The 27,748-nt window shown below is 36.6% G+C and overlaps 1 protein-coding gene across 1 annotated transcript; it reads left to right on the top strand.

Moving 5' to 3' along the window:
* The first annotated feature begins 2,144 nt into the window (after positions 1-2,144).
* LOC122478752 (60S ribosomal protein L10-like) lies at positions 2,145-2,760 on the top strand. Its single transcript, XM_043572404.1, has 2 exons — positions 2,145-2,155; positions 2,223-2,760. The coding sequence occupies exons 1-2, from the start codon at positions 2,145-2,147 to the stop codon at positions 2,749-2,751; spliced, it is 540 nt and encodes a 179-aa protein (XP_043428339.1). The 3' UTR covers positions 2,752-2,760.
* Positions 2,761-27,748: the final 24,988 nt, after the last annotated feature.

Below are 27,748 nucleotides of genomic sequence, written 5' to 3'. Positions count from 1 at the left end.
CAGTATATTATATTAGGCCAATAAATGTTCAATGCATATTTCTTCCATCACCAGAATTAATCTGATGTGGCAAAATTGCTTAAAGTATTTCCTGAGTTTTCTTTATTCATTCAGTCAATAGAATTGCATCCTTCTTATTCCAAGCTTCCCATAATTGACTAGTTTAATTTATTTAGAGATTTGACATATATCTTCTTATGGACAGATTTATTTGGTGCTCAGTTTCAGTCACAGGATTAAATAAGAAATAGCAGTAAATACCCAGGTCCATAAGTTTACTGAAGCTACAGCTTTCTAGGTCATACACTTGTGATATAAAGGAGTGATTTGTTAGTAACAAGCTTTTACAATTATAGACTATATTTCCTTAGCCACTTCTTGGAACTGAATAATTCTAACTTAATTGCCCTCTTTAAATCAGATTTACTATAGTTATTTCCTTTGCAGCATTTCAAGAATAACCATATTATTCTCCAAGGAAATACCTAATGGAGTCTTTTAGCTTGGATCTTTCCTTTAGGCCCCACTTGAGGAGGTCATCTGAGAAAATAGTATTAGTCCCTGTCCAGATGTCTTCACGATAGTCCTTCTTCCACTAAGGGTGGGGATACAGCACAGGGATGGAAGAAAGGCTTACCAAATTATGAGATTTCATTCTTATTTAGTCATCTTTACACTGTCTCATTAAGTAGTTGGTGTATATTCAATTTGTAGACATGATATAAAGAGTTTTGTTTTGTTACCTTATTTGATTTTCACCAATGACAGAATAACTGGGTACTAATAAGTTAGATAGGTTAAACGAGGTTTACTAACACCTAAGTGTAGTATTCTCAGGAGCCAGTTTTTAAAAAGATAAATATTTTACCCCAAATGTCACTTTGTATTACTAGAATGATAACTGTGTATTAAAAGTAATGGGATTAATTAAGCTCTAAAAGTTTTCTTCTAGCCTTTAAAAGTTTTATTATGAAATCTTACTACTTCTTTTAAGCCATATAGTGTTGTGATTTTAATTGATCAGATACAACCCAAATAACCAAACTACTTTAAATTCTCATCAGATTAGAAAATATTATCTACAGTTTTTTCGCAGCTTCTCTTTGTAATCCAGTGGCCTATTTACCAAAATATGAGAGACCATAACCCTTAGAGCTATACATCACTGTAACACATCCTACATCCTCATTATTTAATTTTGAATTATTACCATATATACTTAAATATGACTTTCTAGTATATTCATTGACCATATAAATACCTAGACTAGGACTTATTTTTTTGCTCAATGGATATTTCATGATCAATATTTTTCAAATCTTTTTAAAGTTAAATATGTAATAGTTCTACTAGTTTTCTACATTTTGAGTATGGAAATTTGTTTGCTCAAGAGAAAATTATCATTGTTTAGAATAATTGCCTACTATTTTTTTTTATGTGTATCTTGACCTGGTTCTTGTTATTTAAGAACTTAAATATAACATGTATGGAATATCTGAGGTAATTGCCTTTGTAACTTCCCCATATTCTTTTAAAAATGGTACAGTGCTTTCTCCTTTGATCCATATGTCTCTAGCATTATACTACTTCATTTTTCTATTCCCCTTGAAAACAGAACATCTTGCAGATTTACTACTTGCTATCTCCAAATTCACTTCCTTTATTTTATCCTTAAACCCTCCATTAGGCTTGTCTGACCCATTCCTCTGAAACTGCTCTTTTAAGGTTACAGAGGACTATCACACTATAAATTTTACTTGCCATTCCTCAGTCTTATCTTACATGAATTATCAATAGCATTTGAAACAGATAATTTTTTCTCTTCTTCAAACACTGTTTTTCGCTTGCCTTCCAAAACTCTACTATCTTCTAATTTACTTCCCCCTACCCCCTACCCTGCCCTGCCACATTGGCTACTCTCTCTGTCCCTTTGTTCATTCTACCTCATCTCCCTAACCTCTTCACTTTTGAGCACCCCCAGGGCTTACTTCTTGCCTTTCTTCTTTTTTCTATATATAACTACTGTTTTGGTGTTCTCATCCGGACTCATAAAATTAATTACCTATACAGTGATAACTGCTAAATTTAGATCTCTAGACTGGACCTCTTCCCTGAACATTAGGCTCATACATTTATCTGCAGACATGTCTAGCAGGTATCCCAATGTGTCATGTGCAAAACTGACCTCATGGCACTTCCCCTCAAACCTACCTCTTTCGTAGTCTTCAGCATCGTGGAAATGGACAATTTGAGAAGCACAAGCCAAAGTCTGATATTGTTCCTAATTGTTCCAAAGCCCTGGAGGCTGCCCGAATTTGTGCCAACAAGTACATGGTGAAAAGCTGTGGCAAAGATGGTTTTCACATCCGGGTGCAGCTCCACCCTTTCCATGTCATCCGTATCAACAAGATGTTGTCCTGTGCTGGAGCTGACAGGCTCCAGACAGGTATGCGGGGTGCCTTTGGAAAGCCCCAGGGCACAGTGGCCAGGGTCCACATTGGCCAAGTCATCATGTCCATCCGTACCAAGTTGCAGAACAAGGAGCATGTGATTGAGGCCCTACGTAGGGCCAAGTTCAAGTTCCCTGGCCGCCAGAAGATCTACATTTCCAAGAGGTGGGGCTTTACTAAGTTTAACGCGGACGAATTTGAAGACATGGTGGCTGAAAAGCGGCTCATCCCAGATGGCTATGGGGTCAAATACATCCCTAATCGTGGCCCCTTGGACAAATGGCGGGCTCTGCACTCATGAGAACCTCAGCACTGCCCTTCCCCATTCATGCCCACCAATAAATCCTGCTTCCTGTCAAAAAAAAAAAAATGTCTAATATTGTTGGCAAATTTTGTTGGTTCTACTTGAAAAGCAAATTTAGATTCTGACCTCTTTTCCCAACTCCACTGCTTCCACTCTGGAAAACCACTATCTTATGTAACCTTTTGCATGATTGAAATATCCTCCTCATCGGTGTTCCTGCTTCTACCTTCCTTCTCCAGTCTGCCAGTCCTTTCACCAAGCCCCACGTACTCGTGCAGCCAAGGGATTCTTTGGATTGCAATTTAGAACACACCACAGCTCTGATTAAAATCTTTAATCACTTCCATCTTAAGCAGAGGAAAGGCAAAGTCCTTACCAAGACCCACAGTGCATTACATTACATTATTCTGACCTTTGCTGACCTCATTTCCCACTCCAAAACCTGTGTCTTACTCTTACAATATACTGGCCTTCCTGCTGCTCCTCAGAAGTATGAGGTATTGTTGGGGAGGAAGAATTCCCTCTGCCCTGTGGTCCTTCCAGCTGGACTTAGAATCAAGATGATATGAAAGAGACTAACAGGAGAAAAATAAAATTTAATAGCATATGTATGGGGAATCCACACAGAAATGACATTGCAAAGGCAGTGAGGCAACATGAAGCTTATATGACCTAAGGAGAAGGGTAGGATCTGAAAATATAAAAGGGAGGAAGGCCATTAGCAGGAAGGTAAAAGGGGATGTTTTCAAAACAAAGGTTGCCCTATTATGCACATAAGTCTCTTAGGTAAAGGGGAAGTCTCTGTTAATAGTTCTCTTCTGGTACAGGGTCTCCTTCCCAATGTTGAGGACCGTGAAGAGAGCTTGTCTTACATCTACTGGGTTTTGATTCTTTTTAACTCAAAATAATGTTAATGCCAAAGTGTACCATCTTGGGGCCCACCTTTAGCCCCTACACTATTTACCTAATTCTGCTCTACAGCCTGTACACTTCCTTTTCCCCTTGCCTAGAATTACCCATCATATTAAATATCTGTGTGGCTGGCTCCTTCACTTCCTCAAGAGTTTTGCTCAAATGGACATCTTTTTAAGACAGTCTGTCATGACCTCATTTAAAGTTCTAGATTTCAGCTGCCACAAACCTTCTCCCTTTCCCTTGTCTAATTATATATATATATATATATATATATGTATAGCATGTTTAAATTTTCTTTCTTTTTTATTGTGATATAATTAACCTATAACATTGTATTTTTTTTTTGTTTTAGGTATGCAGCATAATAATTTGATACATGTATATATTGCAAAATTATTACCACGGTAAATTTAGTTAACATCATCACCAAATATAGTTATTTTTTTCTCATGATGAGAACTTTTAAGATCTACTCATTTAGCAACTTTCAAATATATAGTGCAGTATTGTTAACTATAGTCACTACTCTGTACATTACATCCCCAAAAGTTACTTATCTTATAACTGAAAGTTTGTACTTTTGACTACCTCCTCCCCATTCTTCCCTCCCAGCCTCCCCCCCCCCACCCGCTCCCTCGCCTCTGGCAATTGCCAGTTGGTTCTCTGAACCTATGAATTTGTTTTTCTGTGTGTTTGTTTTGATTCCACTTATAAGTGAGATTATACAATATTTGTTTCTCTCATTTAGCATGGTGCCCTCAAGGTTGATCCATGTTGTCATAAATATTAGGATTTCCTTCTCTTTTATGGGTGAATAATATTCCATTGTGTCAGTGTATGTGTGTGTGTGTGTGTGTGTGTGTGTGTGTGTATCACATTTTCTTTACATTTATTTTTTTTGTCTATTTTCCCCAGTTATAGCCTAAGTTTTATGAATTTACTACTTTGCTAGTTAGTGTTTCTCCAGGGTCTAGAATTGTGCCAGGTGAGCAGCTGGCACTTAATTATTGAATGTATTCATTTTTTACAGACATAATTTTCTCAAATCTTCAAAGATTTAAAAATGTCTTTAAGATTTAAGTTGTCAGTGAAAAAAATATGCATGTGTTCAATTCACTCAAAAAAAGTATTTTTTTTTAACATTTGTTGTATGTGCCAAGCCTTCTGTCAAGCATGTTGGTTAAAGAGAATAAAATGGAGGATCTTTGCTGTAGGAGTTCCTTCGGACTGGAATTCAACAACATTAATAAACCATCAAGGTCACTGTAATGGATGCTGTAGAGCAGAGAGAAGCCATGCCTAAGATTACATGAAAATAGGAGTCAACTTGAAATCAAGTAAACCTATTTAAATTCCTTAACATCACTCCATCATAGGCCCTCACCTATAAAATAAGGATAAAACCTTCCTTGTGGTATTTTATGGGGGGAACAACTCAGGAAGTAAATATAGATCAGCCAGCTCTGGTTTGGTATGTAGTAGACACATATTTGAAATGATGTATTCCCTCTGCATGCCTTTAATTTCTACCTAATAACCTTTCAGCTTTAATGTATCAAATGTCAAAGATAATAGTCACTTGGAAGTATAAAAAAAGCAAGGTGGGGGTAATATTGTAGATAAGCTAAAATCTGATAGGCAACCAGAGTCATTGCATTTTTTTTTAATTTCTTAAAGTTTATTTTTATTTATTTTGAGAGAGAGAGAGAAAGAGAGCAGGAGGGGGAGGGGCAGAGAGAGAGGCAGACAGAATCCCAAGCAGGCTCTATGCTGTCAGTGCAGAGCTGGATGCGGGGTGAGAAATCACAAACTATTAGATTACTATTTGAGCTAAAGTCAGGAGTTGGACACTTAACTGGCTGAACCACCCAGATGCTCCTGCAGTCTTTTGAATTAATTAAAATTATATATTTTTTCTAGTAGTATATATAGTAGATCAGAAATGAGGAAATGCTGGGGTGCTTGGGTGATTCAGTCAGTTAAGAGCTCAGCTTTGGCTCAGGTCATGATCTCCTGGTTCTTGAGTTGGAGCCCCACTTATGTCTCTGTACTGAAAGTTCGAGTCCTGGAGCCTGCTTCTGATTCTGAGTATCCCTCTCTCTCTGCTCCTCCCCCACTCACACTCTGCACATTCTCTCTCTCTAAAATTAATAAACATTAAAAAAATAAAAAAAAAGAAATGTGGATATGGAAGAAGAGATACCAGTTAGGTTATGCTAATATTTCACAAGACTATTAATGCTGATTTTAAGATACTGAAAAAATGAACATGGGGGAGAGATATTATAGGTGTAGAACCTGCTGGATTTGGAAAATTTATACATATATTGATGGGGAAGAAGAAGGAGAAATCAGAAATGACCCTGGGGACTTGAATCTAAGGAGGGTTATCAATGAAAACAGAGAAGATTAGAAATATTTGCTGGCTATGGGGTGAATAGTGAAGAGCCATGATGAATATAATTTGAATATAATTGTAAATATAATGAATTTGACATACACAGTACACTGTTCTTTCTTTTTTTTTAAGTGTTTATTTATTTATTTTGAGAGAGAGCACACATATGTGTGAGAGCCAGGGTGGGGCAGAGAGAGAGAGAGAGAGAGAATCCCATGTAGGCTCCACACTGGCAGCACAGAGTCCAACTTGGGCCTTGATCTCACAAATGGTGATAGTATGACCTGAGCCAAAATCAAGATCTGGATGCTTAATCAACTGAGCCACCCGGGAGCCCAATAGACTGTTCTTTCATGCAAGCAAAGAAGGAAGTTAGCAACCACACATAAATCTTTGAGGTATACTCAAAGATAAGGAAGAACAAATTTAAAAGAATGAGTAAGAACTGTCAAGCATAAACACATTTATAGAATTATCAAGAAGGACATAGACAGCAACAAGGGTAATTAATAGTTCTATAGGAACAAATTTAAAATTTAAAAATCAAAGGATTTCCCAAACAGGATTTCCTTAGAGGCAGGAAGGAAGTAAAGAAGGGAGAAAGTAAGGCAAAAGAAAGGTAAACTATAAACATTATATGTAGGAAGGGACCCAAATATAAAAGAAAAAAATTATCTTTGAATCTTTGAATATCTCCATAACCGAACATTGTCTGCAGAGAATATGTGGCCAGGAGAAGCTTGGGAGCTTGACGAAACTGGGTACGAAGGGCACCTGGGTGGCTCAGTTGGTTGAGCATTTAACTTCAGCTCAGGTCATGGTATCTCAGTTTGTGAATTTGAGCCCCATGTGGCGCTCACTGCTGTTAGTGCAGCAGTTTGCATCCTCTGTACCCACCCTCCACCCTTCCCCATTCATGCTTTCTTTCTCAAAAATGAATAAACATTTAGAAAAAACAAAAAAGAAAGTGGATATGATTACCAATTGCTACTAGATGAGTGATTGACAAAGATATTGCAAGTTCCAGAAAGGCCCCATGAAGAACCAAGTAAGTCTTTAACACACATTCATAGTGGTGGCGGTCCACTGAGCTTGACCATTTGAAAGCACCAAAATGTATGGTTGATAGGTGTTCAGGAATAGAGGATTGGCAAGGAATGAATTAAATATCTGTCAGGGTGGTAAGGTTATTGAGTAGGAGCAAGCCTATGTATTTGAGGTAGTAGAGAAGAATTTGAGGATTAAATGAGACTATCATGGAATGCATTAAAACCACAACTTTTCTTAAACAGTAGCTATGTAATCTTCTCTTCCATTCAGTTCTCAGACTTCTATAATAGACAAGCGTTTCCCCTCAGATGAAGAGGTGTGCACTCTTTATTCAAAGGAAAGCAGAGACACTAATATCTTTAAAAATTCTTATGATTGATTCATAGACATTTGGGGGTAGATCAATGTTTCAAATGACGGCATACCATCAAACAACGTGCACTGTAAAAGCATGCACAAAAGAAAGTCAGAGTATTAAAAATAAGCAAAGAGACAAGACTGCACATTGGGAATGACCAATTTTAATTTCACTAATTCTTTTTTATTTAATTTTTTTCATGTATGTTTTTGAGAGAGAGAGAGAGAACACAAGCAGGGGAGAGGAAAAGAGAGAGGGAAATACAGAATCTGAAGCAGGTTCCAGGCTCTGGGCTATCAGCACAGAGCCTAATGCAGGGCTCGAACTCATGAACCAGGAGATCATGACCTGAGCCGAAATCAGATGGTTACCTTACTGAGCCACCCAGGCACCCCTGTCATACACTAATTCTTAATTAAGTATGGCTTTTAGACCCCCACTGACAAATTTTAAAGCAATTTCAATAGTTTACATTATTATTTATTTCTCACTTAAAATAGAATCTTCTATTGTACATTTTTATTTTACTCTCCTCAGTTAATGCTCACATCATTATTTTGATATTGGTTGTATTTTCTATATTTAAAATTCTATTATGTATGAATTTTGAAAAGGTTTAAAATTAAAAAGGAATAAAATTGTTTAAAATATTTACCTAGAGTTCCTTTCTATATTTTCTAAAAAATTTTGTATAGCAATTTGCATTTTAAAAACTGGGTTGTAAAAAATAATAAAAATTAACAAATATTAAAATTTTAAAAATAAAATAAAATAAAAATTGGATTGTAATCATACTACATATAGAAGCCCAAATATATTTTTCCTTTGCCTATTTTCCACTATATTTTGTTTAGGATATAATAATTATATTATTTGTTAATAATTATGCAATTTTTTAAATGATAATTTATTATTACTGTATAATGAACAGCCTAGTGGATATATTGACTTCTTTTTCCCCTGCCATTGCTAGCTTAAGGCTGCCTTAATTCTCATAGAAGATAAAAATAAACCAAGAGAGAAATTCTAGCAGCAGTATACTCCAGTTGCTTCAGACCCCAAACCAATTTACTTAGGACGCCAGGGTAACAAACATCTATTTTGTCATCATCCTAAATTCCTTCTAGACAACAATGCAAATATGCGGAATGGAAAAAGCATAAATATGCAAATGCATGATTTATTTAATCACTGCCACTTACATTAATTTAGGCAAATCACTTTTATTGCATTTCTAGTTGCTTATGACTATCTGTACTTAAGTATTTCTTCTTGGTGAATATCTTTCTGTAATTCAGAGTTTCAGCTGTTTTCACGAAGTCTTGACCTAGCTTTAAGAAGTAGGATGCATTGGCCATAAGGCGTATAAATTTAAAAAATGATATAGCCTGTTCAGAATGAGAAAAACTTGAATTCAAGGCTTCTTTGGGGAAACAAGTAAACTTTCCATGAACACCTCTTTCGTTTTTGGGGCAAAGAAGTTAGACTAACAAAATGTATCTCAGAAAATGTTGGTATTTTATTTAAAGTTGTCTTTTTTTGTTTGTTTGTTTGTTTGTTTGTTTGTTTGAGAGACAGAGCGTGAGTGTGGGAGGGGCAGAGAGAGAGAGGGAGACACAGAATCCAAGGCAGGCTTCAGGCTCTGAGCTGTCAGCAACAGAGCCTGACGTGGAGCTCAAACTCATGAACCACGAGATCATGACCTGAGCCAAAGTCTGAAGCTCAACCGACTGAGCCATTCAGGCACCCCTAAAGTTGTCTTTAACAGAATTTGTCAAGCAGAATTTCTAAAAATATTAAGAACATAAAGAATTCATCATCCATAAGAGAAAAATCATAACTTTCTTGATTGCACGTCACCATCTGAATGTGCATTTCCCAAGCAGCATCTATATGGCTTTGAATTCTTTAGCAACTTTTCCTGATGTCCGTCAATCAACAAGCATTTCCTAAAGACATTTTTGGGATGTGGTGCTTTTCTTTTTTTAGTTTTTTTTTTTTTTCAACGTTTTATTTATTTTTGGGACAGAGAGAGACAGAGCATGAACGGGGGAGGGGAGAGAGAGAGGGAGACACAGAATTGGAAACAGGCTCCAGGCTCCGAGCCATCAGCCCAGAGCCTGACGCGGGGCTCGAACTCACAGACCGCGAGATCGTGACCTGGCTGAAGTCGGACGCTTAACCGACTGCGCCACCCAGGCGCCCCTGGGATGTGGTGCTTTTCAAGGAACCCATACCTTTTCTCCTGATAAGTCTGAAAAAGAATTTAGTGAGATAGGCAAACTCACTTCACACTTACCTCACACTGTATAAAGTAGAGAAGAAAAGAAGAGAACCATCTGCAGACCAGCCTAGATCAGTTTAAAACTCAGGACAGTTACAATGGACAACTTTGGAACAGAGCTGCTTTGTGACTTTGGTGAGCCATAGCACTAAGTGCTTTCACCTATGTAGTTCCTTCCCTTCTTCATTAAATAAATGTTACAAGCTATGTTATTATGTCTGTGTTGATAAAAAGACAAGTATATTAATGATATATATTAAATATTTTCTACTTAAAAGTTCAAATTTTCTTAGAAATTAAAACAGGTTGTGAGCTGTTAAAAATAGTGTGGGCCCTCCCTCAGTACTGTGACTAATGGGTTAACTTCCTCTGCTTTAGAACAAGTTACAAAAAGATGAGCTTCTTGCCTCCCTCTTTGAAATCATTTGATTCTTCTAGATGTTAAGGATGTGGAGTTTGGGGGGACTTGGGTGTCTCATTCAATTAAGCATCAGACTCTTGATTTCAGCTCAGGTCATGATCTCATAAAATCAAGCCCCACATCAGGCTCTGTGCTGACGGCACTGGAGCCTGGTTGGGATTATCTCTCTCTCTGTCCCTCCCCTGCTCATGTGCTTGCACTCTCTGTCTCTCTCTTTTTCTCAAAATAAATTAATTAATTAAAAAAAAAAGATGGGGGGTCTACTGAAGCTGTTAATGCTGGCTGCATTTACCATAACTACCTACTTGGGTGACTCTGTTTCTTGTTTATTTTGTTTTGTTTTTCAATCTTATTTTCTCAGAGTGATGTAGACATTAAATAGGATGTGGAAGTTACCTGGAGTGTATAATTTAAAGATGAATATGTAAACTTAAACTTGCTAATGATTATTCTTTTGTGTCTTCTTTGCAAACAACAATTGTTAACCATGTTGTCAAAGGATTTTACAGGTATGAGAACCATTGTTCAAGCCCCTAAAATGTGCTCCATGGACCACTTGACTTTCAGTTACACCTGGGATGTTATTTACACTATAGATTCCCACCATCAAATCAGAGTTTCTCAGAGGGGAGCCCAGAGAATTTATTCTAACAGTATTTCTAAGTGATTCTTATGGCTCTAAAATGTGAGACCCAGAAGTTTAATTGCAAAATATCTTGAAAGTCTGAGGTTTGACAATTTTAAGATCAATACCTATTAAAAAAAGAAAGGGCGGTGGGGGGTGAGTGTATACTGAAGTAATATATTAGGAGTAAAGTGGTCCAGACTGTTTTTACCAACTGAATATGAAAGAGAAGTAACTTTCTTTGTCCCCTCTTTATTTTTACTGTTGAAGTCAGGAGACATGCCCCTCAGCCACATGTGTAGCCTAATCGACTGCTGTCAGAGAAGTTTCCTCAGTGTGTTTGTGCACAGGGATGCTACCTCTTAGATACTTGTGGAGTTGATGGCTTGCGCGCCACATTGATCTAGGGCCTCTGGGATTCATTCAGCACTTCGATGATGCACTAAATGACACTTGATGCTTTGTAAGAGTTCAGGTATCTTCCTTGTTGTTCAGTTCATTCCCAGGGAGTTACTGTAGAATAGGAGAGACTAGAGTTTATCGCTGTGGTATTTACTTACTTGTGCAAACAGACATTTAAAAAAATACGATCTCCTGCATGAGTGCACATATTGAGAAGGCCTTACTAATAGATTTTTATTCTTTACAAAAAGATTGTTTTTGTTTCTAAAGATAGATTTTGTTTTTACTTATTAGCATAATGTATGCCCTTAGAAAATTTGGAAACATATAAACAGATAAAGATGGTATTAGACAACTCTAAGATCTTCATGCTTAGATCTCTCCACTGGTAACACTTTTTAGTCCTGTGCTTTCAGAAGGTCTGTGATGCTTGTGTGTGATGCGTGTGTGTGGAGCCTACTTAAGATTAAATCCCTCTCCCTCTTCCCCCTCCCCCACTCACACACTCTTTCTCGCTCTAAAATTAAAAGAGAGAGAGAGAGAGAAAGTGGTATTTCAAATGCCTACTATATTGTTAATATGATATTAGGGCTTTAGAAAACCCTATAGTAAAGAAAATCATTAGATTGCCAAATATTATGGAGCGAGTGGTAAGTATAAATACTGGATGTGGAAGAACTTTACAGAAATAGGAAAGACTTTAAAGTATAAGAGAAAATTTGGGGGCACCTGGGTGGCTCAGTGGGTTAAGCATCTGGCTCTTGATTTCAGCTCAGGTCGTGATCTCATCATTCATGAGATGGAGACTATGTCAGGCTCTGCACTGACAGTGTGGAGCCTTCTTGGGATTCTCTCAGTCTCTTTCTCTCTCTCTCTCTCTCTCTCTTTCTGCCCTTCCCCTGCTCTCTCTTTATCTTTCTCAAAATAAATAAACATTTTTTAAAGTATAAGAGAAAATTAAAAAAAAAGAAAGGAACTTTATAAAACTTAAGCCAGTAGAAAGATTTGAATTATCACATATTGCTAAGGTACATACACAGTTTGTTGGTGCAGAGTAATAAAGAATTTTGGATAACTATGATTTACATATTGTGTAATCATGAAAGAATTCAAGGATAAAACTGAGAAAAGAATTTAAGTCTCTACCCCTAGCTTACTCATAAAAGGCATACCTCCCCGCCCCCCCTCCCCCTCCCCGCCACAAAACTTTTAGTTAGGTGCTTATGCATTCCAAAATACATGAAAAGAAATTTTCATGTATTTACATGAAAGAGAAAATTTACATGAAGAGAAAATTTTAGGAAGGGAAAAAGTTCCTTTAAAAAAAGGTCAGTATTAAGAAGTTAGCTATGACTAAGTCTTTCTGCGACTCAGTTTTCTGAGAGGCTGAATAAAGAGAATAGACATACTTTAACATTGCCCAGGGGGGTAATTTTGAAGCTCTGTTTGTATTAAGTGCCAGTTTTTATTCTATCTGGAGAATGACTCATTAATTGCACCACCATAATCCTAGGGATTTCAGTCTCTGAACCCAATTAGTTTAGTAAACTGGACAATTTCAACACAGGCACCTAGGATCCTTGCTTGTTGGGATTATAGGAGAAGAAAAATGTTTTAGCTATCCTTATAGGTTATTTTGGCTGGTATGTTAATTAAATTGATATAAGACAGATTAATGGGAGAGAAACATCATTTAATTACATATATACAGGGGCCCCATAAAAAATATGGGACCCAAGGAAAAGTCAGTCAGGCTTGTATACCATCCTGAGCTAAGAAATGAGATAGGGGCCTCAGGCTTCAAAGGGAAGGAGGATAATTCACAGGACACTAAAAAGCAGGTGTCTTGTAATTAGGTGTTTGTCCTGACATAGAGATAGGAATTTCAGATAAAAAGTTATCTCTGGTTAATAGCTCTCTTTCTGGGCCAGGCCCCCTATCTAAATTCTTTTAGGCAGTTAAGGGAAAAGTGTAAGGGTTTGTTTGTTTGTTTGTTTGTTTTGCGGAGGTGGGGGTCTGGTCTTGATTGCTTTTAGTTCAAAACAATCTATTTGCCAAAGTGGCATATTTTGGGGTCACATATTTTGCTCCCCCTCAGTCCCACCTTTGAAACTTTCTTAAGAAATTTCACAGTCCAGAAGTTGAGTTGGTGGTAGATTGCTTTATCTCACTGAAATAATCTCTCCGCCCTTAGCCCTAAGAATATATCAGTCCTCTAGTTGGATAGTTGTGTCTCATTTCAGGAGGCATTGATGCAGGTGAGCTCCCAAAGTTGGGCCTATGGTGCAAGCAATCAGGTATTTAATAAGAAGTATTTCTATGGAAACAAAAGAAAAATAATGGGTAATAAATGGAGCAGGCTGTAATCTACATTTCTGAGTTATGAAGGCAGCCGGTCAAGGTCCAGCTCGGAGGCTTTTTAGAGTGAGGACAGGCAGTGGCCATCTGATAGATTTCCCTGATTTGTAGTTTGAGTTTCTCTGATAATCTTTTTGAGGAGTTCATATAGCAACAGGCATAAGGATTTCCCATATATGGAGCATTGTGGTGATTCCTCTGAAATTTTTTATCAAGTTGTCCAACTTTAGCTTGCATGGTTTTGGAAAAAGAGCTGCATTAGTTCTCAATGACTCCAAGTCAGAAGGGTGGGGAAAAAATTGGAAATGTTAGTTTGGAAAGTTGTGGCCAAATATCAGAGGAAGCTAGAAGAATTCAGGATCCAGTCCAATTTAGAGATAGGACCTGAAAGACAATTAACAATACTAGAATCTGATATCTACAAAGGTGTATCACTGAAACATAATTTTTCTAATCATCGCCTGCATGTTTATCAAAGATAACCACAGTAAGACTGAGATGTTTGCAAATTAAGTCTAGTTTTAATACATTTGGTTTGTTTACATAAGTGCAGAAGCAATATCAATTGACTATGTATCTTTTAATCTACTTTGCTGGAACTTTCCATAAAGAATCTCAGATTGGACTTTTAGAAGCTTCCCCATCAGACTCTGCCTGCAATATCCATAGATTTGGGTGAATTCCTCTTTTCTTGAAGTCCCCCAAATATCCCGAGTTTTCTGTCCCTGCTAGGAAGTGACCTTTCTTACCCACTTGGTAAGTAAGTCTGTTGGGAACCCTGTAAGCGAGGGACCAGCACAATATTTCTAAGGGGTTTTATAAGCTCCTAAAGTCAACCTTGGTTCCTTAAAACTGTCTGGTTATATCTGAATATGTGTATGTTTCTCAAACATTTCAGTCAACGACTTAGTAATGTAACCAATGTTTCTAATTGTGTCCTTTTATAAAGAGAACTGAGTCTCATTGAACTTTTGCAAACTATATTGAACTACATTGCCATAAAAAGAATACTCAAGAGTTTTCAAATTCCAGAGGGATCAGGTAGAGAGAAAAATAAGTGTTTCATCTTTGTTTACAAAGATATATTTTACCAATTTGTTGTAAGCCATAGTAAGAGAAGAAAGAAAAAAAAATCTCATTAAATCTGGAAAAACAAAACATTAAAGAACAGGCAAGATCATAAAAAAAAAATTGTAATCGTCCTCCTCAGTTCATGTAGTCCCATGTAATTAATACTTGTTCTGCTTGAATCCAGTTTTCTCGTTAGTTCTGGAAATTATTACCCAGTTCAGTTTTATTATCTTAAAGTTACCAGAAACCTGTTTTCTAGAGTACTTTCCATGCGTCTCCTCAAAGATAAATCACTTCTTGAAGATGCAAATGCTTTTGCAAAAACATCAGGATAAAACAATAAACATCTGTAAATGACAAGACTTAAAATGGCCATGGTTAAAGTTCTGATGAGAGTACTACAATGCAACTGATAAGAAAATTTGCTTATTTCTAAAACATATAACATTTTTAAGATGATAACTGAAATTATGATTGATAATATTATACCAAGACATATTAGGATTTTTAGAAATTTCATATAATTTGTACAACCCTTATAATATATGCCTACACAATTCAACATGAAGAAAGAGAACACTTGGTCAAATTGGATCATAGGTCTTTGTGAAAGTTATCCATTTAACCTTAGTGACAATTAAAGACTTTGAAGGCAAATACAAAATGTTAAATAGTTATAAAAAAACAAACTAAAAAACAACTTTAACTCTTTTAATAAAGATAGCTTACTTAAATAATCAAAGACCTGACAAAACACAAAATCTTGTTCTTTTAGGCAGATTACTTTAAAATATAAAGAAAAACCTTTTATATTTTTTAATAAAAAGCAGAGCAATAGTCAAAGAAAACTTTGTGCTTTTAACAGAGAGTGAAAAACAAATTTTGATTTTGTTCCAATGCACTTTTGATATTAAAATTCATGTAACTTAATTAATTTTTTTTCTAATCTTAGCCAGCTTGACCACACATTAATATTCTTTTCTAAAGATTCCCTTTTCAATACTACGTGGCAATGAGAAAGAATGAAATATGGCCTTTTGTAGCAACATGGATGGAACTGGAGAGTGTGATGCTAAGTGAAATAAGTCATACAGAGAAAGACAGGTACTATATGTTTTCACTCATATGTGGATCCTGAGAAACTTAACAGAAGACCATGGGGGAGGGGAAGGGAAAAAAAAAAAAAGTTAGAGAGGGAGGGGGCCAAACCATAAGAGACTCTTAAAAACTGAGAACAAACTGAGGGTTAATAGGGGGTGGGAGGGAGGGGAGGGTGGGTGATGGGTATCGAGGAGGGCACCTTTTGGGATGAGCACTGGGTGTTGTATGGAAACCAATTTGACAATAAATTTCATAATAAAAATAAATACATAAAGATTCCTTTTTCATAAATCTTCTATAAATTTCTTTTTCACATTCAGATTTTGTCCTATGGTTTTTTCTCTTTCTCACTTTAAAATAATTAGCATGTTTTTAGGACAAAATTATTTTCTTTCCCTCAACAAACAGTTTCTGTAACTGATACTTCTTCCTACCAAAAACACATGTAACTTTCCTTACATGTGGATTTTTTTCCCCTTATCATTTGCTGTAGTTTTAACTACATTTGCTAATTAGAAGTCTCAATCTTTAGAAACTTTAAGAAGTAAGCCATCTTAGGGGCACCTGGGGTGGCTCAGTCAGTTAAGCATCTGACTCTTGCTTTCAGCTCAGGTCATGATCTCACTCAGGATCATGGGCTCGAGCTCTGCCTTGGGATTCTCTCTCTCCTCCTTCCTGTCTGCCTCTCCCCTGAGCATGCTCTCTCTCTCTCTCTCCCTCTCTCTCTCTTTCTCTTTCAAAATAAATAAATAAATAAATAAATAACCAAAAAAAGTAAGCAATTATACACCTTCTGTTACACCAACATTCTTCACACCTGCCACATTTATAAATATATTTCATATTTTCTAGACATATGTGTTTCCTAATAGCATAGTTTTTTTTTTTCAATGTGGTATACACGTTTACTAATAGGCCCAGATATCTTTTAGTTCCTCTGTAAAAGAAAGCCAAAACTAGATATGCTTATGTTTGATAACTAATGTTTCAGTTTTTTATCTTATTTGGAAATGATCTGGATAATCAACAAGCTTATCATTTAGCTTAACTTAGCAAGACTTTAAGGTTTCAGGCTACCAAAAGGATTTGGGGGAACTATTTGAAAAAGTTCACCTAAAAACTTTTTATTCTATTTACATCCACATAAATCACTTGATTCTAACAATTATGTTTAGATTACTCACAAAAACTTCACGAGACATTAGACAAAGTCAGCCATCATCCCAAGCTATTTTTCTTGCAGATAAATTTTTGTAAGAGATATAATATAAAGTCATTTGACTAGTAAACCCAGACAAAACAAAATTTGTATGTCTGCCTTATATTCAATGTTGATAATTCTAAAGTCACTCTAAAGTCACACCTTTGTGTTTTGTAGGGTTTTTGTTTGTTTTGTTTTTGTTTTGAGAGAGAGAGAGAGGTGTGCCCTGGCAGGTGTGCACAGATAACATGGGGGAGGGGCCCAGAGGAGAGGCAGAGAGACTCTTAAGTAGATTCCAGGCCTGGGGCAGAGTCCAACATGGGGCCTTAGCTCACCACCCTGAGATCATGACCTGAGCTGAAATAAAGGATTCTTACTACACTGAGCCACCCAGACACCCCTAAAGTCGTACCTATTTTAATTAAGCTAATGAATGTAAACTAGCTTTAATACTGAATATTTTTTTTCAGATCATGTGAACCTGAAATACATTTGAGCTACTTTTTGTTACATTTCTCAGAACTTTGGGAATACCACAGTATAAGCCCTTAATTTTAAACCGGTTAAATAGAACTCTTTACAAATTAATTTTGGCAATATGTTCTGGAGGAAAATACTATATGATAGACATGCATAGACATACATAAACATAGACATACATAGAAATCTCCTAACTTACATTCCAAAACTTTAGCCATGAATTTGGTACAACACTTACTAGTTGTTTTTTTTTTTTTTTTAATTTTTTTAAATGTTTTTATTTGTGTTTGAGACAGAGAGACAGAACATGAGCAGGGGAGGGGCAGAGAGAGAGGGAGACACAGAATCTGAAGCAGGCTCCAGTCTCTGAGCTGTCAGCACAGAGCCCGACAAGGGGCTCAAACTCACCGACCATGAGATCATGACCTGACCTGAAGTCAGACGCTTAACCAACTGAGCCACCCAGGCACCCCAACACTTACTAGTTTCAAATACTTGTGTCCCTGGCAGATAGAACAAGTTAAAGTTACCTGCTTAATAAAAACTTTTTGGTAATATTTACGAAAAGACTTTTAAAATTTGTATGTGTCCTTGACAAGTAAAATTAAATAGACTGTGGTCTAGGGTTTGAGCAAAGGTACCTCTTAACTGTTGCATTTTTTTTTTTTAATGTTTATTTTTGAGAGAGAGAGAGAGACAGAACATGAGCAGGGGAGGGGTGGAGAGAAAGGGAGACACAGAATCCAAAGCAGGCTCCAGGCTCTGAGCTGTCAGCACAGAGCCCTACCTGGGGCTTAACCAACTGAGCCACCCAGGCACCCCTTAACAGTTGCATTTTAAAAGACTCCTTCCCCACCATTATTTTTTTTCTTATCCAATCTTAGAAATTGGGGGATGGTCTAATCAAGAGTTAACATTTACATTTCAAAGGCACAGGGAAAGAATGCAGGGTCCTCCAAAAAGGACTTTGGTTTATTAAAACCAATGTTTTATAAGCCTTTTGAGATAAATAGGGGAGGTTTTAGGATTGGTAACAAGAAATAAGTGAACTTTGAATTGTCTCTGGGGTTACATTTTTCGTTTTACAAACATTTATAAGGTAAGGACAGTTGCTCTCAATTCTTCAAATAATTGGGTTGTAACTCAAATGACATCATAGGTTAGTCTACCCATAAATCCTTTTAAAAGCAGTTTAAAAGGTTTTTCTTTCCTTCTGGGTAATAGTTTTATTTTAGCTTAGGGGAAGAGGCCAAATAAAAAAAATCCTATCAGGCTCTGAATATCAACTTCTAATCTGGCCAGTCTCCAACCACAGAGCTATTAAAGCAAAAAACAAAAACAAAGAAACAAACAAAAAAACCCACACTCTTTTAAATATCTTGTCAATTTTCAGCCAGGACAAGCAGCAAACATTTTCAGGATATAATGGAATATGTCTTTGTAGAGTCTGTATGAAACATTTTAGCAAAGGCCTTCTTCTGAGTATGCAATTCAATTTTGGGTTGAAATTTGGATTCATTTTAGGGGGAAAAGCCTCTATCTTCCCATGAACATCAGCCTTCAACTGATCATTTGTTGGAGGGCCTAGAGAAATTCTGGTCATCTGTTTTCTATGTGAGGTTGTTTTTGTTTGTTTGTTCTTGCCAGAGGTCATCTGGTTTGCCTGAGAACACAGTCTCCATCTCACGGTGTCGGGTCTCGGTGAGTGAAGTTGTAAATGGACACCGATCTTTGTAATTTCTCTCCAAATTTGGTAGGACCTTCTGAAGAGTGGAAGTTAAGGAGTTTAAAATTTAAAAGATCTGCTTCTGTCCAGGGGACAAAAATTCTTCGGGTGGGGTTCTAGGATATATCTGCAAAAAGACATTGTATAAGAAGATGTGATGCTGTCAGGGTTTGATTAGAGCCCAGCAAAATAAGCCTTATGTCTGAGCCTTATTAGCCATCCTGGGTGCTTCTGTTAAATGATTTTCCTGGTTTTTAGTACTTACCTGAGGAACCTGTGTACCCTGGAGTGCTCTCTGTAAATATTGCAGAGAAAGGGAAACTGAAACAGGCAGGAGAATGTTTAAGAGATTTTCTAGAGAAGGTGGAGGGATTTGGGGAACTAAGGTAATTTGCTGAAGAGATAGGGCCAGATGTTAAGAAGGGGAATATACCTTGGATGTGGAGCTTAATTTTTGTTCTAGGTCTCATTTATGTCCTTCCATCTATACTTATATTAAGGCTATACTCATAATTATACTTATTTGTTATACTTCTTTGTATCCACTTTTTAATTTGACCTTTCTAATGCCTGCCTTCCAGGTCCAGGGGCCCAGAGGGGTTCCTGCAGGACCAGACAAGAGGGTCCTTAGCTTTGTGTAGGATGGAAATCAAACAGGAGCCAGCAGGTAGTAACAGCAGAGTTTATGTTGAAGACATAGAGAGAACATATACAGAAGGAGCATCTGGGAAACTCAGAAAGGAGCATAAGACTTGTCTTTGTTTGGGACTTGGAGAGGTTTATTGAAGATTGTACATGTCCCCTCAGGCATCCAGGAACAGGTTAAAACAAAGACAATCACCCAGGTGTTATATCTTGAGGCCAGGGGCTCTTGGTGTTGAGTTGTCTAGCTCCAGCTGTCTGGAATCCTCATATGAGATAGCTTTGCCATCATTCTCACCTGGTCCTTCCTTAGACGTTATCTATTTTAAAGAAATCATCAACTCCTTGTCCCTTACAAGGAGGACATTATGCTATTTGCATTATAAGGCATGTGTAAAGTGGGCTGGGCGCCTACAGGTGCTAACAAGAATAGAAGCAGGAAAAGGAGCAAACAGCAGATTTTTATGGAGTCCTTCATTTTCTCTATCTCATTTCCATAGGAACCAACAGACAATTATTTGGAATAAGAGCTCTCTAAGACAAAAAAAATTAATATAGACATTTGTCTAATTCGAAAGATCCCTCATCTGGCCGTTGATGAGTAGGATCTTATTTTAATCTCAATAGCAACTCAAGCCAATTAGCTATTTACAAATTAACCATGGATGCAAGACCATCCCCAAAGGAGACTGTAAAATGTGCAGCCCTCACAAGATCCAGAACGCTTACTTCCAGAGTTAGCCTCAAAATGCGTTGTCCTGTGACTTCATTGTCACAGAAAGTAAGAATGGTCTAGTGTAAGTGGTATCTCTGTTTTTTTCCCATGGATACGAGACACCACCAATCACAGACCCATTAATCTGTGACTGGGCAAGTACTGCAGGAATGGGACTTATCCAGCACTAACAGAATAATAAAGGATGAGACAACAAATGTCCCTTATGGACCTGGATATCTCATGACAAACCCCCTGTCCCACAGTTAGACAAAGAGAATGTTGCCTAAGACCTCCCTTTCTTTTGGAGTCTATTCAGGGTGTTCACCAGCTGCACACCTGTACATGAATCCTCTCAGTCAGTGGAGACTGGTTACAAAGTCAAGCTCAGAAGGCAGAGAATAAGAAGAAAGGAGAACTTCTTTTTATACACCCACATCAACAGCTTTACCTAAGCCTTTGGTCTATCGGAGCCAAACTAAAACCTAAGAGGGATGTGCTGCCCAGGTGGGATTGTGCCGTGTTTTGCAGAGTCCCTTGTTAAATGGAAATTTTTTTGAGGTTGGCAGATGACCTAGTGTCAGTCTAACCCATTCAATAACCAACTTACCCTCACATGGGAATCTTTGAGTTAGGAGGCAAGCACTCTAACAGCTCGTAAGTGCTCAACTTGGGCCCTCCAATTTTGCAGCTTTAGCTTCTATTTGTTTTTTTAATTCTTTTTTGATGTTTACTTTTGATAGAACGCAAGGGGGAGGAGGAGAAGGGAAAGAGGGAGACACAGAGTCTGAAGCAGGGTCCAGGCTCTGAGCTGTCAGCACAGACTCCGATGTGGGGCTCGAACCCACAGACCATGAGATCATCACCTGAGCTGAAGTCGGTTGCTTAACCGACTGAGCCACCCAGGCTCCCCTATAGCTTTGGCTTCTAAGATGTTCCTTAGCAACAGCCTTTACCTCACATGCACATTAACTCACAGTAAAGTTTGCCTAAACAGATGCAGGTCTGGTGAGGAACATGAACTCACCACATGCGGCTGGCTTCAATAGCAGGCTTATAGGACACCTATGCCTACATTCTACCCTACGGTATTACTTCTATGCCAAACGTCGTAACAGAAAGAGACAAAGAAAACCAGTGATCACTCTGGAGAAGAAAAAGATCAGTAAAAATCAGGAATACTCATATCAAATCTTCACCACTCACTCTACCCAAGGAATTAGTTCCACAGACATTTTCTCATGTTAACCTTAATTTAGAAAAGGAAAAAAGACTCACTACTCTTGCTTCTACCGGACCCTGCAGGTAGTGATCCAAGAGACTGACACAATTAAAAAAAAAAAAAAAAATCTTACTTTCTGCCAGTGCTTGCCAGAGATCCCAGCATCTCTCAGCAACTGCAGCCCTGGAGCAAGCAGGGTCCAGCCAGAGAAGTTTGTCTCATCCGAGTCACCAACTATAGGGGAGGAAAAATGTTTCTTTTATCCTTATAGATTCTTTTGGCTGGTCTATTAATTAAACTGACATAAGAGAGATTAACAGGAGAAAAACAAATATAGCTACATATGTATGGGAGCCCTTTAAAAAAATATGAGACCCAAGGACAAGTCAGTCAGTTGAGGCTTACTGTCATCCTGAGCTAAGAAATGAGACAGGGGCCTGGAGCTTCAAAGGGGAGGAGGGTAATTCACAGGACATTAAGAAGAGCAGATGTCTGGTAATTAGATGTTTGCCCTGCCATACAGACAGGTCTTTCAGATAAAAAGTTACTTCTGGTAATAGTGCTCTTTTTGGGGCCAGGCCCTCTATTTAAATTCTTTTAGACAGTTAAGGGAGAGGTAAAAGTTTTACTTGACTCTGCTGTGTCTTGATTGCCTTGGGCTGAAAATGATCCACATGCCAAAGTGGCGTATTTTGGGGTCACATAGTTTGCTTCCCTCAGGACCAACTCAAAATGGGCATACTAGGCTAGACTGTCCAGTATGTTTTCTTATTCAGAACAAAGTGCCTCAGAAAACACAACATGTCCTAGACCCAGTTTTTAGCTGAGTCGCCATCAACAATGCCTTTTCACAGGAAGAGAAAACAGAACCCTGTCATTTTATTTCCAAGAAATAGAATATGAGCTTTTCAGACCCTAGTTTCTGAAAAGAAAATGGTCTAACATTTCTTTATATCAAAAATGTGAGCAGCCCCGTCAAGACTGTCAAAGTGAAGTAGAAACTTCACATTTAGTTTGCAATTCAACTATAGAGACATTTGATTTCATAATTGTGTCCTCAGTCAGGTACAGAGTCAGATTCATGTTTTTCAGAGAAGGGTTAGCATACAAGAAAATGTATGGTTATGAAACATAGTCTCAATATAGGTGTTCAAGATAGATCTATTCAATGGAGTTTCTTAAACGGTTTATCATCAGTTTCTAGAAGCAATTTGACACTCATTGACAAAGTGGAGTCGTGAACAAAGGAGCCTGGAATGCAACTATTTCATCTGCATAGAAATGATACTTACTGCAATGGCTCTGCCCTGGGCAGGGCCCAGCTTGGGGATGGATAGTGACAAAAGGGCATCAAAGCTGCTGAAGCATTCAAAGACTGCAAAGTAAACAAAGTAAAGTGCTTTACAGAGAAACTGAAGCAGAATGTTAAGTGATTCAGCAGAGTTTTTACGATGCCTAAAAATTCCTAGGGCAGACTCGGGAATCTGAAATGAAGTGGAGATAGGTTTTTCTTTTTTATGTAATTGGAAAAGGTATAGCACCAGATCCTACAAAAGTGGTTGCTGTTGGAACCCGGAGAAACCTTTTTATTTGTTTGCAGTAAGTTTTTGATTTTTAAAAATTTTATCATATAATATCAAGTATATCTCCTTCAACTTAAAGAAATAATAACAAATGATAGTTTGCTGAGCACTCCCGAAATCCAGGCATAAGACACAGTCCCTGCCCAGATGCATAACAGGGGTCTGACCAACAAACTAGAAACAAGTACTTCAAATTACAGGGAGAACAAATTGAGTATGTTCCAATGTGACTTTCTAGACAATAAAATCTACTAGTCCATAGAATCATCACCTAAAAGAAGTGAGTAAGGTATACTACTGAAATCGCTTAAAATTCGTTGATCTACACCTAAAACACATTGGGGGAAATAAGCAAGAGTATGAAAAATCCCCATCTTCTATTTCAACCCAGTGTCATCCTAATTGGGTTCCACATGCAGCTCACTTTATACCTTCTCTGCATTCAATCAAATATATAGAAGTACTTTTTATTTTCCATGTAAGTATTAGTACATTTTGCCTGGTTTTTGAGATAGGACATAGGATGTAATAAGTTAGAGACCAATATAATATATTTTATTTTTCCTCTTTTTATTTAATCAGTCATTTTCAGAAGCTAACATATCACATTAATACATTTGATGTTTGTAATCTCATTCCTCTGGAATCAGTCATCATCAGTATGGCTCATTAGCAAAAGAAGACTGCTAAGGAAATGTATCTTACACATTGGAAGTGGGGAATCACTCTGCCAATGCACCTGTCTGCAGTTCTGATAGTTTTAAAGTGGATTTACATGGTTGCCACAAATGTGATTTCCATACCAAATAGTTCAGTTACAATTCTTATAGAGTAGCACATTAGGATAATGTGACCCATGTATATTGAGAAATAACATGTGGATTGAGATATTTTTTTAAGAATTGTGGAATATAATATGACTTGGCAACATATGAGATAAACATATAAGAGATTAGAAAAAATTGAATAACAGCTTGTAACCCTTTAAATGAGATGTTCGTAGGATGCAATTGTCAAATTGATGGAAATATGTCTAGTAATTGAATGAGGACTAAACTATTTTTAAAGTTCCACTGATGGAAAAAAAATACATCGGAGAAGTTTAAAAATTTGAGACCTTTGCAGGTTTAATTTCAGATCTTCAACAAAAGTGAATTATAACCTGTATCCACACTATTTTCAATAATATATCTGTTAACAGTTTCTATACAATTTTATATAAAATACAGTCACATATATTATGCCATGAACTTTTCTTAACCTTAGGAACTATTATTGTCATTCCATAGATAAGGAAGCTGAGCCTCAGTGATATTATTCACTTATTAAATGGTAGAACCAGTATTAGAACCCAAACTTGCCTTGATGTCGTCCATCTAGTACATATTTTTACTTGATTAGATCAACCTTGTTTAGTTCACATGGATAGAAAAATCAGAGGACTCTCCAGTATATTTTGAACTTGTACCTATTATGAAAATACATATAGTTTGGACCCATCCCCACTGTCTTATTCTAAACTTCCAATTTCTTCTCATATACATCTTAGTTTTTAGCAACAGTGAAACAGCTTGCAGTGTTCTCAGCCGGAAATACCTTTACCACACTAAAATTTTGACAGATTACTTGGAATTTAAGACTATTTTGAAATCTTCATATTTCAAATAGTCTTTTCGTTAGGAGAGGTTATTTAATCAAAGACAGGGGGGCTATATGCAAATGAGAGTATATGTCCTGAGATATTCCTCCAGAGATCTTTTTATAGGAAGCTAACAAGAACCTCATCATTTTCTGAAGCCAAATGTAGGAATGATGGCTTGAAAATCTTGGCATGAAATGAAACACAATACCTGAAATTGGGAAAGCTGTTGGAAATCCAATACATCACACATAGAATAAAAACTCATTTCATCAGTGTGGCCTTTGTTGACCTAGACTGTGCTGGATAAATACTCAGCTCCCTTTTTTTCTTTACAACATACAAAATCTTAATTTAAAAAAGGAAGTATGTTAATTTGTGTAAGAGCAAGAATTATATGTCAAATTTGTCATTTTCTACATAGTAAATGTATCTGGCACATGCTAGATATTCATGTGTAAGTGTTCAATACATGAATGATCATACAAATGAAATAATGAATTCAATAGTCAGCTGTCCTAGATCCTAATTCTAATTGCTTTGCACATTTGAACATATCTAGAGCACTTTCTTTTTTACCATCTAAATATATGCCCCAAAGTATGTGTCCTTGCAAGGATCAAATGAAATGAAGTATGCAGAAGTCTTTGGAAAACATTATATATTTTTTAAGTTATGTTGAAATGCAGGAAGAACTCTTAGATATAACTAGTTCCACAATTTTAGGTCAAATGCCAACATTATTGGCAATGTTCAGAATATCTTCTTTAGAAGGAATATGTGCATATATATTTTGTAATTTAAATTGGTTTTTAAAGTTTTTTTTAAATCAAATTCATGTACTAATTAAATTATATATTTATTTGTTTAATCTACCTGCCTCCTTTTTCATGTATCTATCAACTAGGTAGTAGCAATGATTATTGATTTGGACCAGGAAACTTGTAGATTAATTGCTGTGTCTATTGTCCTGGGTCAACACTGTCTATTAGTAATGTAATCTATTTACATTTTTATACGTGTACATGTATGTACAAAAAGTATAAAAGTATACATTATATATATATGTATATATATATAATTGTATAACATGCTTATAAAAAAGAATTTTATTTTAGTGAAAATAGTGATATTTATAGAAAATATACCAAAATGAAATGAAAACTTGTGGTGCAATGAAAATAGAAAATACAGGATACTTTATATTGTGCTGTTAGTAGGTTCCAGCTGAGTTTAAAATATAAGAAGAAAAGGAAAAGATTTTACTTTCTTTTTCAAACATAGAGAATGATATGAAATATGCAGTATACGCAAAACTGATACTGAACCAAACACTTACCTGTTTTATAAAAAATGCATTGCAGTCTTTTTTCAAAGACTATTTTCTTCTGTAATACTGCCAAGGTCAATGTGATCTTAGTTTGGCCAAAGTATTCCAGTCATCACATTAGGAAAAATTGCACAATTGCATGCTATTTCCAAATGTCAGGAACTTACCGGAATTTATATGCTATATTTCTGCCTTTCCATACAAAAAGCTTAAGTTTGTTAAAGGGGAAAAAAGATACAATTCATTTTCTTTTTTTAATGTAGAATATTTGCTTTATGGGGACAGTAAAAGGGATAACAAAGTAAATCTGACTGTCTTATTATCATGGCAAATTAGGAAGATTTTATATATTCTTTTAGCCTACTAAGTCTAACTTTGTTTTCATCATAAATAACTTTCTTTTTTTAATTTTTTTTAAAATTTATTTTTGAGAGAGAGAGAGAGACAGAATGCGAGTGAGGGAGGGGCAGAGAGAGAGACAGGGAGACAGAATCTGAAGCAGGCTCCAGGCTCTGAGCTATCAGCACAGAGCCCCACGCAGGACTCTAACCCAAAACTACGAGATCATGACCTGAGCCAAAATTGGACACTTAACTGACTGAGCCATCCAAGCATCCCATAAATCACTTACTTTCAATAATAAATTACTTACTAATATCTATTCCTTAAATATTATTTAATGAGTGCTAATGAACAGATACCACTTTATTTGATGAAGATATTTGGAACTTCTCTAGTACTTCCTGCAGAGTTGATGGTGAAATATAGTGAAGTTTAAATGGCATGTAATTAATTCATTTTGATTCTTTTGGAAGAGAAGAAGTCAAGAAAGTAAAATTTTCGAAGTGCATTATTTACAGACGACCTCATTTAAACATCACGTAACTTTTTTTTCCTAGTAAACTTCCCTCCATAATTTACAAAAAGGAATATTGAAGTTTATAAAGTGCAAATTGATCTATCACTCCTATACCCACTTTTTAACCTTCTTGTCTCCTTCCTAAAACTTTTGGAGACTGGTATTTGGGATGATCCTTCTCAGTATATGTATAGAATCCTACCAAAAGGTGTGTCCGAAGCAGCGATGTGTAACCGTTCCTCTTCCTCTGTCTCCTCTTCTCCCCCTTCCTCCTTGTTTCAGGACCCTTTTGGGATTGAGCTCACCCTACAGTTGGATCAGAGGTTCTTTCTCAGGAAACTGCTCTTTCCTCAATTCATTCACTTACCGTTAACAATGTTTTTTGTTCTTTGTTTGTTTTTGTTGTTGAACCATATTCATGAGGCATTATTTTAGGGACTGCAGTTATCTGAGTGAAAATAATGTTCAAACTCCTCACCTTCATGGAATTAACCTTAAAGCCAATTAAACAAATAATAATAAATTTGGTTTAATATAACCTTATTTCAGGGTGCTACACAAAAGTAATAAAATTGGATAAGAAGATATACCATAATATAGGTGAGGTGTGAGTG

This window comes from Prionailurus bengalensis, chromosome A1 (genome assembly GCF_016509475.1).
Source record: "Prionailurus bengalensis isolate Pbe53 chromosome A1, Fcat_Pben_1.1_paternal_pri, whole genome shotgun sequence".
Lineage (NCBI taxonomy): Eukaryota > Metazoa > Chordata > Mammalia > Carnivora > Felidae > Prionailurus > Prionailurus bengalensis.
Note: the sequence above shows the minus strand (reverse complement) of the source record. Positions and strands in the feature narration are given on the sequence as shown.